This window comes from Oryctolagus cuniculus, chromosome 3 (assembly GCF_964237555.1).
Source record: "Oryctolagus cuniculus chromosome 3, mOryCun1.1, whole genome shotgun sequence".
NCBI classification, from domain to species: domain Eukaryota; kingdom Metazoa; phylum Chordata; class Mammalia; order Lagomorpha; family Leporidae; genus Oryctolagus; species Oryctolagus cuniculus.
The window spans coordinates 185,056,527-185,073,503 of record NC_091434.1 but is presented as its reverse complement, the minus strand read 5'-3'; the positions used below and the strand labels follow the sequence as shown (position 1 = coordinate 185,073,503).

The 16,977-nt window shown below is 53.7% G+C and overlaps 1 protein-coding gene across 2 annotated transcripts in view; it reads right to left on the bottom strand.

Annotated features, from left to right (window-relative positions):
- The window catches only part of KIAA1549 (KIAA1549 ortholog), a 150,082-nt gene that overhangs the window by 43,006 nt on the left and 90,099 nt on the right, over positions 1–16,977 (bottom strand). For both annotated transcript variants that reach the window (XR_011387521.1, XM_070071444.1), the window contains exons 11-12: positions 3,259–3,452; positions 347–462 (exon numbers count right to left, since the gene is read on the bottom strand). Coding sequence is in view for 1 of the 2 variants with exons in the window: in XM_070071444.1 (XP_069927545.1) it covers positions 347–462; positions 3,259–3,452 (310 nt within the window). In the remaining variant the exon portion in view is untranslated. The remainder of the gene's footprint in view (positions 1–346; positions 463–3,258; positions 3,453–16,977) is intronic.

Here is a 16,977-nt window from a genome sequence, read left to right as displayed (position 1 = left end):
GACTCCCCGTGTGAAGGCCAAAGCCTCCGAGCACACACAGCGGCTGCCAGGTCCTGAGAGGGGCCCGAGGAAGCCCCTGCGCCCTGGGACGGCTTTGGAGACCGGCTTCCGAGGGATGCCTCCTTGTCAGGCAAGAAGGCCCTGAGGTCCCTGCACGGCAGCAAAACAGGCTGCACACCTCGGGGAACGCCCAGCCTCCAGCCTCAACAGACGCCAACATGGCGTCAGGTGGAGGCCGTCAAGGCTCGGCAAGTCCCCACATTCCACAGACTCGACCACCAAGGGCTCAGCCCGCGGGGCCCTCACAGGACGGCTTTCTGGTGTGGAGATGGGGGGAGGCACCCACCGCTCGGGGGCGCTCTGTGGACCTTGGCCTGCGGCGCGGTTGCCGGCGTCTTCTCTCCCGCGTCCCTCTCGCTGGACTCGTCGCTGACCGTGGAGTCGGCATCGGAGGGGGACACCCTGCCAGCGACAAAGCACATGGCAAACGTTAGAAACAGCGGACAGAGAGACTGGGTCACCGCAGCCTGCATGCGGCACCGGGCCTCCGGGGCGCCGTCCCAGTGTGCTCCTTCACAGGAGGGCCCCATAAGGGTGCCCTGACTGCACACAGCCGCTGCACTCAACCGGGCCCGGAAGCCAGGCCGCGCGGGACGTCCCTGCTGCAGCTAGCGGGGCCTGAGGCCCAGCCCCCAGCCCCGGGTCGCTTCTGCACCTGCGGTCCAGGCCTGGCCCAGACGAGATTAAGGAGGACCCAGGGTTCAGGCCCGGGGAGTCCCCGAGGGCCAGGGTCCATCTGCAGCCCCTGAGTGACTCCCAGTCTTCTGGGAGACTCCTATGCTGACCACAGGCTCCAACGGCCACCGCGGAGACTGGCTCCACACCCAGGGGCGATGCAGCGAAGTAACACCTGCACAGGAGGGACTCCATCCTGGAGCACCTGAGACCCCATCCTGGGAAGGCACCCCCCCCCCAAGACCCTGCTCTGAAACTAAGATCTCAGACAACAGCAGTCTACACCACACTGGGCGAAGCATAGACACCCCAGCTGACCGCTCAGGCTTGGAAGCAGATGGGCCGCACCCGGGGTAATGACAAAGTGATTTGTCTGTGTCCTACCTATGAGTTAGCCAACACCTGATAATGTCAAGATTATAACTGAAACTGTTAAGATCGTAACCGGTATTGGCAAGACTATAATTGACACTAGTTTCACAGAGGCTTTAGGTCAGCTCGGCCCTGGCAACCATGTATCCCCCCACCCCGACCCTAGCAACCTCATGATGTTGTGCCTTTATAAACCCTGTTTCAGAGTCGAGAGTTCTTAGGGGCATGAGCCCGCTCTCCACCGCTGGCAATAAAGGACAGTCAAATTTCACCAGTGTGTGGTGCTCCTGTGTGCACTCGGCCAGGTACACCAGCAGCACAGAGACCAAGTCGCACCAGGCAGGGAGAGTCCTGTGGCGGTTAGCATGCCATCTGTCCCTGCAGAGTGGAGAGCCCTGTGGCGGTTAGCACACCATCTCTCCCTGCAGTGTGGAGAGTCCTGTGGCGGTTAGCACCATCTCTCCCTGCAGCAGTGTGGAGAGCCCTGTGGTGGTTAGCACCGTCTCTCCCTGCAGCAGCGTGGAGAGCCCTGTGGTGGTTAGCGCCGTCTCTCCCTGCAGCAGCGTGGAGAGCCCTGTGGTGGTTAGCGCCGTCTCTCCCTGCAGCAGCGTGGAGAGCCCTGTGGTGGTTAGCACCATCTCTCCCTGCAGCAGTGTGGAGGGCCCGGTGTAGTTAGCACCATCTCTCCCTGCAGCAGCGTGGAGGGCCCTGTGTGGTTAGCGCTGTATCTCTCTGCAGCAGTGTGGAGGGCCCTGTGTGGTTAGCACCGTCTCTCCCTGCAGCAGCGTGGAGAGCCCTGTGTGGTTAGCGCCGTCTCTCCCTGCAGCGTGGAGAGCCCTGTGTGGTTATCACTGTCTCTCCCTGCAGCGTGGAGGGCCCTGTGTGGTTAGCACTCTCTCCCTGCAGCAGCGTGGAGAGCCCTGTGGCGGTTAGCACGCCGTCTGTCCCTCCGGCAGCGTGGAAGGCCCTATGTGGTTAGCACGCCGTCTCTCCCTGCGGCAGCGTGGAGGGCCCTGTGGCGGTTAGCACGCCGTCTGTCCCTCCGGCAGCGTGGAGGGCCCTGTGTGGTTAGCACGCCGTCTGTCCCTCCGGCAGCGTGGAGGGCCCTGTGTGGTTAGCATGCCGTCTGTCCCTCCGGCAGCGTGGAGAGCCCAGACACTCTGCTTCCCAGAGGGCTGGCTGCTGAGCCCGTGCAAGAACGCGCAGGCTCCGAGATGACAGGACCGAATGTTTGTAATGAGACTGACTACCAGGCGGGAAAAGCCACCCTGCAGAATCTCCCTAGCCTAGCAAAGCATCTTTAGGGCTTCGACTTCTCTGAGCCTGCAGAGTAATTAAGCGAACAGCAACTCTCCCGCACGCCTTCTCCTTTGCACAGATCCTGCTCCCACGGCCAGTACACTCTCAGAACCAGGCCAGGCCCCGGGAGGTTTCCCGACACGACACCACTGCAGATTTTGGTATGAGCGCGTGCACTCCTCTTTGCTTTTAGCAACAAATCAGAGTGTGGGGCCCTACGCTCAAAGGGAGACGGACAACAGGCCGTGGCCTGTGGATGCTCCGATCTCAACTCAGCAAACCTAACTCCGCCCTCTGCCTTTCTTGGGCACAGCCTGGCCCTGCTCGTGGGACAGGGGCTGCTGGGGGCTTCCAGGCTTCTGCAGGAAGCAGCAACGACTCTCCAGGTGCTGCACTCGGTGGAGCGACGGCAATCGATGGAGAATGGAGGACGGGCAGGGAGGAGGCGGTGGAGAGGCACTGTGCCATCAAGGGTGACAGCGTGGGCAGCCGAGGACACAGCCAGCACGGAAGGGTGCGGCCATGGCCACGGAGTCGCCAGGGAGCCGGGCCAGGGCCAGGCAGCTAGAGCCGGCTGAGTGCGCGCCAGGCACCTCTCACACGGTCCCTCTGCTGTGACCCCCACTGGGCCTGGCGCCTGACCCCAAAATACACACGTGGGGGCGGGACGGCCACGTGGCCACAGCGGGCGATGCACAACCCCACATGCTCTGGGCGAAGAGACTGCAAGGCCTCCAGGCAACTCACGGGGCTCCTGCACACAGCCCCGGGCAGGGCTCACCGGCGTCGCGCGGTGCTGAGAGCAAAGGCAGCCCCGCGAGAGGGGAGCCACCGCAGGACGCCCACACTCACCTTCCCCGGTGGCGGAGGTCCTTGGCGGGCGCCTTGGGCTTGGGGCTGGGCACGTCTCCGTTCTCCGACGGCGTGGCGTGGTCCTTGGCGGGCCCCGGCAGCGGCGCCGGCTCGTGGGTGATCAGGATGTCGTCCTTGTGCTGCCCCAGGTGCTGCTTAGCGAAGTCGAAGCCCTTCACGCTGGGGATCTGCAGCTGGAACACACACGCAGAGAGCCCACGGTGAGCGCGGGACCTGAGGGCGTGGGGCAGCGGCGACTGGGCCCCGCCGGCCCCTGCGTGCCGGCTCTGTGGGCGCCTGGCCTCTGAAGAAATGGCGGACCCCCCTCCGGCTCCAGACACCGGGCGGGGGGCAGAGGAGGAGGCAGGGTCAGCAGGGCTGGAGCGTCAGGTGGAGAGTCCTGGACGGGGTGACACGGAGGGAAAGGGGCGGCCCACGAGCCACGGGGAGCCGGGGCTGAGGACAACAGTCTGCGAGGCCTTTCGGGCTGGGATGCCCCCTTGCCAGCCATCCGGACAGGTGACATGTTGGGGAGGGGAGGGTTTTCAAGGCGAATACAGAGTCCTTGGGTAAAATATTAGCCGGCGGCTCCATCATCTGGGGCTAAGAAGAGGGAAAGGACGGAAGGGAGAAGATGGGTGACTGCAAGGAGACAGGAAGCTCAGCCAACAGACGCCACGGAAGTAAGGGATTCCCAGGGAGAGCGGCTCACAGAAGTGACCGGAGCACGCAGCTAGAGGACAAAGGGGACTCAGAAAAAGCCCACCGCCCACACTGGCGGGGGCAGGGGTCCTCCCCGGGGATTCCCGGTACCGACCCTGACCCCAGGACCGGGGAGGCCGGGTCTCTGCCTCCAGACCTGGAGCGAGGCGGGAAAGATTCTCCAGGGCACCCAGAGACGTAGACAGCGGGAGGGCCCGGGAGAGCATCGACAGTTTCCTAACTGCAGGTGGTTGTGGGAGGGGCTTCTGGGCAGGTATGCCCCCCACAGAGCCCTCATGGGCAGGCTGGAGTCACAGCTACACACAGGCCCCTGAGGAAGGAGACACTTAGCCAACACGCTGCTTGCAGAAGCAAGGGGTTTTGACCTGTGTTACGCACGGACGAATGACACCAGTGCTTAGGCTGTGTTAGGTCACCACCTTAGGTGGTCTAACACCAAAACCCCGCATCCTGGGAGAGTAGTCTGCAATCATGGATCCTGCCAGCAGAGGGAGACAAAACATACTGCAAACAGAGTTGACACAGAGCTACTAGGAGACAAAAGGCTAACACCCATGCGCCCGCATTCTCCAATCAGAACAGCAGCGTTGCAGGGCAGGCCACTCCACACACAGCCCTCGGGCCAGGACAGTGTGAAAACAGCTCACGACTGCACTCCAAGGCAACTCCCCGTCCTAGCAAGTTTAGTTCCTCCTCCATGAGACTGGGTCAGTGCCTGAACGCCAGGGGTGCAGGGGTCCCACTCCAGGTGCACGACTTGTGTTTGCGCTGTGACCCAGCAGTGACTCCCAGGCAGGGGCCTGTGACCGCCCCCCCCCTTTAGTGAGGGCCCTGCTCCCATCGCACAGAGACGGCCCCTCCCCCTTGCCCCAGAGGCGGCTTCCTGGGCTGTGCTGTCCAGAGGTGTGGAACCCCCGGGCGGCAAATGAAGAGGACAACTCAGAACTGCGGGTTCGGCAGGCCCCACCGCAAACCTGTGTTGGGGTGCCCCTTCTCTTCCTGTCTTAGGTGTGTTTCTTTCAGAGATGTGGCCAGGGTCATGGTCTACACTGGGATGACGTAAACTCAGCTATGCTGTAGGGGAGGCAGCAGGGGCAGCCGTATGCCTGTTACACAGCTTCGCCTCTGCCGTCTCCAGCCACCAAAGAACACTTTGCTGCAGGGAAGGACCCAGGGAGAACAAAGCAAGGAGGCGGCCCCAGAAGTCCCAATGCCTCGTTTCAGGCAGGTCAGAAACTCACGATGGGCTCTGTGCTTTGTCTTAGAAATGAACGGTTCCAGGGGCCGTGCTGTGGCACAGCCGGTAAAGCCGCCGCCCGTGACTCCCCCATATGGACACCAGTTCAAGTCCCGGCTGCTCTGTTTCCGATCCAGCCCCCTGCTAGTGCAACTGGGAAAGCAGCAGAAGACGGCCCAAGTCCCTGGGCCCCTGCACCCACGTGGGAGATGCGGAAGAAGCTCCTGGCCCTTGGCCTCAGCCTGGCCCAGCTCTGGCCCTGTGGTCATCCGGAGGGTGAACTCACAGATGCAAGACCCCTCTCTGTCTCTCTGTCTGCCTCGCCCCCTCTCTCTCTAACTTTCAAGTAAACAAACGCCAGGCTTGGAGCAGGAGAGCTGTGCTGCTTCCCCTCCACCGCCCGCAGCTTCACAGAGCACCATCCGCAGCAGGGAGAAGCTGCACAGGGCACCTCCATCCACTCCTCCCAGCACCACAGTCAGAGTCAGGGCACAGGGCAAAGGACAGACCCCTGCACCCTGCAGCTGTGGGGGTTTAGGGGCATTGGCCCCAGAGCTACGCTCACGCACCCAACGTGAGCAAGGGGGCTAACATCAGTAGCAGCCCCTAAAAAATCCACTCCCACCCTGGGAGATCTGGATGAGGACCCCACTGCACCCTACAACTCCAGGTCTGACAATTCATTCTAAATGTCTCAGTGCCACTGGAATCTGCCCGGTGGACACAGGGAAGAACCTACCCACATTCCACCTCTCCAGACTCACCCCTGATAGTAACACCTCCTGGGTACTTGTGGTCGCCCTGTAGGACTGGAGCAGGGTCCAGGTCACAACCCCGAGTCCTAGGACCAGGGCTGCTGGTGTCACCGCCCAGCGCCGGCCGGGCTCTCCCGGCAGGACCAGGGCTGCTGGTGTCACCGCCCAGCGCCGGCCGGGCTCTCCTGGCAGGACCAGGGCTGCTGGTGTCACTGCCCAGTGCCGGCCGGGCTCTCCCGGCAGGACCAGGGCTGCTGGTGTCACCGCCCAGCGCCGGCCGGGCTCTCCCGGCAGGACCAGGGCTGCTGCTGTCACCGCCCAGCACCGGCCGGGCTCTCCTGGCAGGACCAGGGCTGCTGGTGTCACCGCCCAGCGCCGGCCGGGCTCTCCTGGCAGACCTGAGGAAGGGTCCACAGGTATCTCTCAGTCCTGGGGCCACAGCAACTGGCACCACCAGCCCAGCATCACTCAGGCTTCCCAGGAGGACGGGGGCAGCCCCCCCGTCTCCTCAGCGCCAGGAACAAGGTCCTGGCTGTGACATCCACCAGGGACACTGACACTGAACTCTCCATGGACCAAAGATACACACCCACGTAAACCCTTATTCATCTCAAAGCCACTCTTCTGTCCCTGGGAACTGCAGCAGGCTAGACCAATGTGTCACTTACAGACACAGCTGGCACTAAGAAAAAAGAAACCACTCAGAGCCCACTCCCCTGGGCTCACCTAGAGCCAGAGCCAAAGCAGCAAGCCAAGTGACGCCCTGCACACCAGCTAAACCTACGTCCTTTCCAATAAAACCGCTCCATGGGGAAGAAGGGCGAGTGCACCAGGTGGGCAGACATCAACACGGGGCACAGCAGACGTGGAGACGCAAGGAGCACCACGCCTCCAAGGAGCACACACACACGGAGCACCACGCCTCCAAGGAGCACACACGCACGGAGCACCACGCCTCCAAGGAGCACACACGCACGGAGCACCACGCCTCCAAGGAGCACACACGCACGGAGCACCATGCCTCCACGGAGCACACACGCACGGAGCACACACGCACGGAGCACCGCGCCTCAAGGAGCACACACGCACGGAGCACCACGCCTCCAAGGAGCACACACACACGGAGCACCACGCCTCCAAGGAGCACACACGCATGGAGCACCACGCCTCCCAAGAGCACACACGCACGGAGCACCACGCCTCCACGGAGCACACACGCACGGAGCACCACGCCTCCAAGGAGCACACACACACGGAGCACCACGCCTCCAAGGAGCACACTCCTCCAGAACCGGGCCCTGGACTGCAGGGAACTGGGAAGTACAGACACAGGATCAGGAGAGCGGCTGTGCGGGACTCAGTGAGGTGCAGGAGAGCACAGACAGACTGAGGAACTCAGTGAGTGGCACGAACGGAAGTACTGCTGAGGAGATACAAGAACCACAGAGAAGTTTAGAGATGAAATCGTCAGTGAAATAAAAAATACAAGTGAGAGCTTGAACAGCAGAGCAGACCAAAGGGAAGAAAGAACTTCTGACCTCAAGGACAAGAATTAAGAAATAACAATAATATAAGAAAATAATGTAATCAGACAAAATAAAGAGAGAGGAATTAAAAACAATAAAGAAAGTCTACACTGAATCTGGGACACAATTATATGACCAAATATTTGTATCACAGGTATTCCTGAAGGAGAAGAAAAAGAAAAAGCCACTGAGAACCTGATAAATGAAGCAACTGCTGAACATTTCCCAGGTCTAGAAAAAGACATGGACATCCAGGTCCCGGAAGCTCAAAGGATCCCATAGACTCAACCAAAAAAAGTCTTCTCCAAGGCAAGCTGTCATCAAATTGTCAAAAGTTAAAGACAAGGAGAGAACCCTAAAGACAGTAAGAAAAGCGTCAAGAGACAAAGGAAAACCAATGAGATGAACATCAGACTTCTCAGTGGAAACTCTACAGGCAAGGAGAGAGTGGATTGGTACATTCAAGGTCGTAAAAGAAAAAATTTCCAACCAGGATTATTATATCCAGCAAAACTATCTTTAAAAGTGAAGACGAGGGGCTGGTACTGTGGCACAGCAGGTGAGGCTGCCGCCTGCAGTGCCAGCTTCCCATATGGGCGCCGGTTTGAGTCCTGGCTGCTCCACTTACAATCCAGCTCTCTGCTGTGGGCTGGGAAAGCAGAAGAAGGTGGCCCAAGTCCTTGGGCCCCTGCACCCACGTGGGAGATGCAGAAGAAGCTCCTGGCTCCTGGCTTCAGATCAGCTCAGCTCTGGCCATTTTTGCCATTTGGGGATTGGACCAGCAGATGGAAGACTCTCTCTCTCTCTCTCTCTCTCTCTCTCTCTCTCTGCCTCTGTCTCTGTCTCTGTCTCTGTCTCTCTGTAGCTCTGCCTTTCAAATAAATAATGAATCTTTAAAAGTGAAGACAAGGCCGGTGCCATGGCTCACTAGGCTAATCCTCCACCTGCGGCGCCAGCACTCCAGGTTCTAGTCCCGGTCAGGGCGCCGGATTCTGTCCCAGTTGCTCCTCTTCCAGTCCAGCTCTCTGCTGTGGCCCGGGAGTGCAGTGGAGGATGGCCCAAGTGCTTGGGCCCTGCACCAACATGGGAGACCAGGAGGAAGCACCTGGCTCCTGGCTCCGGATCAGCATAGTGCCGGCCGTGGTGGCCATTTGGGGAGTGAACCAACAGAAGGAAGACCTTTCTCTCTGTCTCTCTCTCACTGTCTATAACTCTCTGTCTCTCTCACACACTGTCTAACTCTGCCTGGCAAAAAATTAAAAAAAAAAAAAAACTTAAAAAAAAAAAGTGAAGACAAAATATTTTCCAGATAAGCAAAAACAGAGAACTCACCACCCCATCCTAGGCTTACAAGAAATTCTGAAGGCTGGCCGGTGCCGTGGCTCACTAGGCTAATCCTTCACCTTGCGGCGCCGGCACACAGGGTTCTAGTCCTGGTTGGGGCGCCGGATTCTGTCCTGGTTGCCCCTCTTCCAGGCCAGCTCTCTGCTGTGGCCCGGGAGTGCAGTGAAGGATGGCTCAAGTGCTTGGGCCCTGCACCCCATGGGAGACCAGGAGAAGCACCTGGCTCCTGCCATCAGATCAGCACGGTGCGCTGCCCACAGCGCGCCGGCCCCAGCGCGCTGGCCACGGCGGCCATTGGAGGGTGAACCAATGGCAAAGGAAGACCTTTCTCTCTGTCTCTCTCTCTCACTGCCCACTCTGCCTGTCAAATAAATAAATACATACATACATACATACAAATTAAAAAAGAAAAAGTAAAAAAAGAAATTCTGAAGGCTGTCGTGCATTGGAAGTAAACGTGAAAACACAGGCCACCAGCAAATTCACTGGCAGAGCTGGTGGAGTCATTACCCAACCAACAAAATGACAGGTCTTGTTCTTATGCCTCAGTACTAACCTTGAATGTAAAAGGATTAAACCCACCAACCAGAAGACTCCGGCCAGCTAAGCGGATAAAAGACCATGACTGCACCCTACGCTGCCCACGAGAAACTCTCTTTGCAGATACACGCAGACTGAAAGTGAAGGGCTGGGAAAAGACAGACCAGGCAAATGGAAACCAAAAGCAAGCAGGTATAGCTATCGTAATATCAGATAAAATAGACTTTAAATCAAGAGCTGTAGAAACAGATAAAGGAGGACACTACATTTCCATAAAAGGTTCAATCCAGCAAGAAGACATAACAATCACGAATACATAGGCACCCAGTGAGACCACCCAGATGTGCACAGAAAAAACCATCAGGCCTAAAGGAGGCGGCAGACTCTAACACAACCATGGTGGGGGACTTACACCCCCTCTCGTCCACGGCCAGATCACCCACACTGGCATGGAGCACGCGGCCCTGACACACGTTTCACTCCACAGCCACCCCGTGGAACACCTTCCAGGGCAGACCACAAACTAGGCCACAAATCACGTCTCGGCAAATTTAAAAAGATGGAAACCATACCATGTATCTTCTCAGACCATAAAGGAATAAAACTAGAAATCAGTAAGAACAATAGAACACACGTAAATACTTGGAAATTAAACAGGCTACTGAATGATCAATGGGTCATTAAAGAAATTAAAAAGGAAATAAAAAAACTTTCTTGAAATAAATGAAAACATGACATATCAAAACCTGTGGGATACGGCAACAGCAATATTGAAGGAATTTTATAGCACTGAGTGCTTACATTAAAGAAAAATTTATCAAATTAAACATCTAATCTTGCATCTTGAAGACTTAAAAAACAAGAATAAACCAGGGGCCAGCACCTGTGGCGTAGCAGGTAAAGCTGCCAACTGCGGTGCCAGCATCCCATATGAGCACCATAAATATGGTGCTCCACTTCCAATTCGGCTCCCTGATAATGCACCTGGGAAAGCAGCAGAGGATGGCCCGAATGCTTGGGTCCCTGCATCCATGTGGGAGACCCAGAATAAGCTCCTGGCTTCAGATAGACCCAGCTCCAACTGTTGTGGCCATCTGGAAGTGAACCAGTGGATGGAAGATCTCTCTCTCTGCCTCTCTGTAACTTTGCCTTTCAAATAAATAAAATAAATCTTAAAAAATAAATAAATACCAAACCCAAAATCAGGAGACAAAAAATAATGATCAGAGCAGAAATAAATGAAACTTTAAAAACACAAAGGATCAGTAAAAAGTTGTGTTTTTGAGAAGATAAACAAAATAGATAAACTTCCTGCCAAACTAACAAACAAAAAAAGAACAAATTGAAATAAAATTAGTGATGAAAAAAGAGACATTACAATCGACACCACTGAAATACAAAGTATCACAAGAAATTACTATGAAGAACTCTATGCCAATAAACTGGAAACTTAGAAGAAATGAATAAATTCCTGGATTCATATAATCTACCAAGATTAACCCAAGAAGTTACAGACAACCTAAACTGATCCATAACAAGCGATGAGACTGAAGCGGTAATCAAACATTTTCCATCAAGGAAAGGTGTGGGACCTGATGGCTTTACTACTGAATTCTACAAAAGATTCATGGAGGAAGTAACTCCAACACTCTTCAAATTACTCCAAAATATTGAACAGGATGGAATTCTGCAAAACTCTTTTTAAGAGGCCAGCATTATTCTGATACCAAAACCAGAGATAACAACATGAAAACTACAGACCTATATCCTTAGTGGACACAGATGCGAAGATTCTCAACAAAATACTAGCAAACAAATCCAAAACCTCATCAAAAAATCAGACATCATGATCAAGTGGGATTTCTTCCAGAAATGCAAGAATGGTCCAACTTTCACAAATCAGTAAACATCGTAAATCACATCAATAGAGTGAAGAGCAAACACTACATGGCCATCTCCATAAACACGGGGAACGCATCTGATAAGATTCAACACCTCTTCATGATAAAAAAAAAATACTCCACAAATTAGGTACAGAAGGAACGTTTCTCACAGTTATAAAGGCTACAGATCACAAGACAGCCACACCAGACAGAATGGGGAAAAGCCGAGAGCGTTCCCCTCAGACCTGGAACAAGACAAGGACGTCCACTTTCACACTCTGACTCAATACAGTACTGGAAGTATCAGCAAGAGCGACTAGGCAGGAGAGAAAGATAAAAGACATCTAAACTGGAAAAAAGGAAGTCAAAATACCCATGTTTGCAGATGATGTGATGCTGTACACGGAAAACCCAAACACTCCACCCAAAAGCTGTTGGAACTGATAAATTCAGTAAAGTTGCAGGTTACAAAATAAGCATACAAAAATAATAGCTTTTTGTATGCTAATGATGAACTCACAGAAAAAGAAATCCCATTCACAACAGCCACACACACACACAAATCAAATATTCAGGAATAAACTTAACCAAAGACTGAAAGATCTCTACGACGAAAATTATCAAACATTGATGAAAGAAATCATCAAGGACACACAAAATGGGAAGCTATTCCTTGTTCATGGTTCAGAAGAAACAATATCATTGAAATGTCTATGCCATCTAGAGCAATGTACAAATTCAATGCAACCCCTATCAGAATGCCAATGGTATGCTTTATAGATAGCACAAAAAATCCTAAAACTCATATGGAATCAGAAAAGACCCAGAATAGTCAAAGCGATCCTGAGCAAGAAAAGCCAAGCTGGAGGCATCACAATACCTGATTCCAAAGCATACAACAAAGCTATAGTAATTGAAACAGCTTGGTACTGGCAAAAACATTAATACATAGATCAATGGAACAGAATAGAGAGCCCAGAAATTAATCCACATACAGACGGCCAACTGATTTTTGACAAAAGAGCTCAGACCATACAGTGGAGTAGGGTAATCCATTCAACAGAAGGTGCTGGCAAAACTGGGTGTATATATGTAGAAGAATGAAGTTAGATCCGTACCTCTCACCTTAACAAAAATCAACTCCAGATGACTCAAAGACCTAAATTTAGGACCTGAGACTATGAAGCTGCTCAAACTCCAACACATTGGTGTAGGGGTGACTTCTCAGAGGAGACCCCCAATGCACAGGAAACAAACGCAAAACTAAACAAACGGGACCACATCAAAGTCAGAGCTGATAGAGTGAACACACATCCAACAGGATGGGAAAAAATTTGCAAATCACCTGACAAAGGATTAATATCCCGAATATATCAGCAACTTAAAAAACTCAACAACAAGCAAACAACAAATTCAATTGAGAAACAGGCAAAGGACTCCAATCGACAGTTCTCAAAAGAAAAAATACAAATGACCAGCAGATACATGAAACAACGTTCAACACCACTAGCCATCAGGGAAATGCAAGCCAAATCCACAAGGAGATACCTCCCCACCCCTGTCAGCAGGGCTGGAATCCCTTTGTGACAGACAGTAACACACGGGCAAGGACGTGGAGCGAGGGGAGCACTTACCCACCGTTGGTGGGAATGCAAAGTAGTGCAGCCACTGTGGAAAACAGCCTGGCGATTGCTTACAGAACTAGCAGCAGACGTGCCACGTAATCCAGCATCCCACCACTGGGAGTACACCCAAAGACTTGACACAACTACAGAGACACCTGCACCCCATGTTCACAGCAGCACTGGGCACAGCAGCCATGATGTGGAACTAACCAAGGCGTCTGTCATCAGACGAATGGATAGAGAAATCGTGGTATCAGCTATAAAGAATGAAATTCCACCATTTGCAGCACAATGGACCCAGCTGGAGGACTCATGCTGAGTGAGATAAGCTGGGCACAGAAAGACAAACACCACATCACATTTACAAAAACAGAAATGTCTGTGCGCACCAGTATTGCTGCAAATACAGTTTTGTAGAACTTTGTTCTATGCCTTTGTCAAACCAATGGTTAAGAATGTTATACAACTATGGTTTTAATGATCTGTGATTACATTAAAATTTACTGTATATGGGTGAAACGGTCATTTTTCCATTCAATTATTGTTTACAGCCATTGTCTATATTCCTACTAAACTTGAGTCTTTTGTTTTCACTTGTTAAACTTCTTATACAGTTACGTATTAAGCCTTTTTACTGTAATGTAATTTTAAAATATGACACCTCAAAAACTAAGATAGCACAAAAAAACTAAAAAAGAGAGAAAGGGAGAAGGAACGAGAGTGGGAGGGAGGGAGGAAGGGAAGGAGGGAAGAGGGGTACCATTATGTTCTTAGAACTGGATCTATCCATAAGCTGTACTTTGGAAATCTATATTCATTAAATAAAAGTTAAAAAAAAATAAAAGAACTGGATCTACAAATCACACCCAATCTGCTAAAAACTGATTAAAAATTAAAATAGAAAACTATGAAAAATGAGCACTGGGCAGGCCTGTGGGCCTGTGTTCAGGTCCTGTGAACGCAAGTGCAGCTCACTGCCCCTCACGACCCTCTTGTCTTCATTGTCCTCAGGCACTCATTAGACACCTACGTCACCACAGGTTCGGATTCTACGCTAACACAGTTAACAGCCATCACCAGTGTGCTTCACAAATCGCATTCGACCAGTCCAATGCACTCTCCTCTTCTGCTGCAAATTTCCACAAAGATTTCACTGCACACTGGAAAGTATCTAAAAGGGGCAGGCAGTTGGTGCAGCCGCTGGCCTCCCGCTATCAGAGTGCCTGGTTCGAATCCCGGCTCCTGTTTCAGATCCAGCTTCCTGCTAATGTATACCCTGGGAGGTAGCAAATGATGGCTTTAGGTGCGTCCCTGACACCCACAGGGGAGACCCGGATAGAGTTCACGCTCCTGGCTTTGGCCTGGCCCAGCCCTGGCTATTGTATTTGGAGAGTGAACCAGCAGACAGATCAAGACTGACCTCTTTGTCTCACTCTTCCCCCATCTCTCTAGCTTTCAAATAAAATAAAAAATATTTTTTATTTTGTGTTTTTTCACTTTATGTTTGAAAAAATAAATTTTTAAAATTTAAAAATGGGTAGACAGAAATGCAGGCAAGCTAGAGTCAAAATCCATTCCATGTGATTATAATGGGATCTCTCTCAGATGCTAATTTTATATCAAAATCTATGAAATAAATATTAATTTCACCTTAAATTATAAATCTTCTTATATAACTCTCAAGTACCTATTGGTCAAGCCTCTTTAAGATAGCTGAGAAAAGTGAGATTTCACATATTATTCACAGCTGATACTAAAAACCCTAACACCAGCAACCGCCAGTGTCTAAGCTTGTTGGTAACCTCAGTTGCACCTCATTTTAGCTCCATGAACAAAACATCTGCAAGTGAGAGTAAGAGATTCAACCAGGGGCCGGCGCCATGGCTCATTTGGTTAATCCTCTGCCTGCAGTGCTGGCATCCCATATGGGCGCCGGATTCTAGTCCCGGCTGCTTCTCTTCCAGTCCAGCTCTCTGCTGTGGCCCAGGAAGGCAGTGGAGGATGGCCCAGGTGCTTGGGCCCTGCACCCGCATGGGAGACCAGGAGGAAGCACCTGGCTCCTGGCTTAGGATCGGCCAGCCACAGCATGCCGGCCGTAGCGGCCATTTGGGGAGTGAACCAACGGAAGGAAGACCTTTGTGTCTGTCTCTAACTCTACTGTAAAATAAATAAATTTTTTAAAAAATTTTTTAAAAAGAGATTTAACCAACAGTCATTCAGCCATCACCACCATCACTCAACAAAGGTGGTGAAATCCTCCTGTGGTGTAGCCGGTGCAGTCTGCAAGGGGGTGACTCGCACGAGCTGAAGGAGAAGCTGCAGACTGCGTCCTCCAAGCAAAGGGCCCCGAGGTGCTCGGCAGCCGTCCCTGGAGAGCCGTCTGCACAGCCAGTCCGGGCCCTGGCAAACCCCCAGGCCTCACCCAGCAAGCGGCAGAAAAGCTCAGGTGAGCACACTGCACCGAAGCCACAGCACCAGGCGAACGACGAGGACGGCATCATTACAGCTGCAGGGCCGGACGGGCGGCAGAAGCATCGCACACAGCCATGGAAACGAACCGGGGCCCGGCAGATTGTACGTCAGCCCAGGGTGTGACACACGGTGTGTGCGGAACCAAGGACAGGGCATGTGGGGGCCGGTGCTGTGGTGCCAGGGGTTAAGCCACAGCCACGTCCCATGTGGGCACTGGTTCGAGGCCCCACTGCTCCACTTCCAGGCCTCCTCCCTGCTCATCGCACCTGAGAAGCAGCGGGTGATGGCGCGAGTGCTTCAGTTCCCGCCACCTGCGAGGGAGACCCAGATGGAGTTGCAGGCTCCGGGCTTCAGCGGCGGGAGCCTGCTGCAGCCATTTGGGGAGTAAACCAGCAGATGGAAAATCTGCCACTCTGCCTTTCAAATAAACAAATAAATCTTAAAAGGCGTGAAAAGCGTGTATGTAATAAATGAAATGTAAGTCCTGCTGACTTGCTGTCCATCTGTTTCCTAACATCTTTAAATACATCAAGCTGGATCCTGCCACCTACAGGCGAGGTGAGTCACCACCTTCCTAGCAACAGCAGTGGGCTACTCAGCGGCACTCAGGGGCGGCACAAAAGCCAGCTACAGACGGCGGGAGACTCAGAGGGAGCCCCTGCATCCCTGCCCCGTAGCAGCATTGCTACGCTCCAGACCACATTTCGGAGTTGGCCCAATTCTTTTCAGAAGAATCCAGAGCCGAGTCCGGTCGGCACAGCATCTGTGGTGTCCACGCGCAGGAGCGGTCTCCATCCGCACTCCACAGAAGAGGCGCGAGATGAACCCGAGCCTCCAGGACTCGTGTCAGGCACCCGCTGATTTCTGAACGGGGCGGCTGCTGCGCAAGGCCTCCTTTAATGCAGCATGGAGGGGACAGGCTGCCCTGCCTGTGCCCCACCGCACCGGAGGCCTGGCGGAGCTCAGCTAAGCCACGGGACAGACGCCCCACGCGTTTCAAAGCGTAAATATAACAGAGGCAAAGTCCCCAGCCCCGGGGCCGGCCTGAGCCCCCGTGAAGGAGCAGGGAAGATGACCACGGAAGCCGCTGAGCAAATTCCAAAGGCGCCTGAATGAAAACGAGCAATCGCGCACGGAGCATGAGTGTCTTGGGCACTCACGGCACGGGGACCCCGGCAGGACTCCCCGGTGCTGCCCGCTCCGGGCCACAGTGGCTGTGCTCCTACACTGGACTTCAGGGGGATCCTTGTGGGGTCAGACAGCGACCTCAGGGGTGAGCAGGACTTGGCCAGGATGGAGGACATGCTCCCGGAGCTCCTGTCCACTGCCCCGTCCACACGGCTCCCCAAGCGGTCCCCGCAGATGGAATGTCTCCAAGTGCTCTGCTCCCTCCTGAAACCCTCTGATGGCTGCCTACCGCATTGCCTACAACGAAACTTCCCGTCCCTTTCGTGGCCTGACAGCCTCCCAGAGCCCGGCCCTCTGCCGCCTGCGTGTTGGCTGTGCCTCTCCTCCCTTCCTGGGCTCCTCACCGTCACCGTGGGACCGGTCGGTGCCATCTCCCCCACCTTCCCACCTGTTCTCAGAGGGTGCAGGCACCCACCCTCTCCAAGT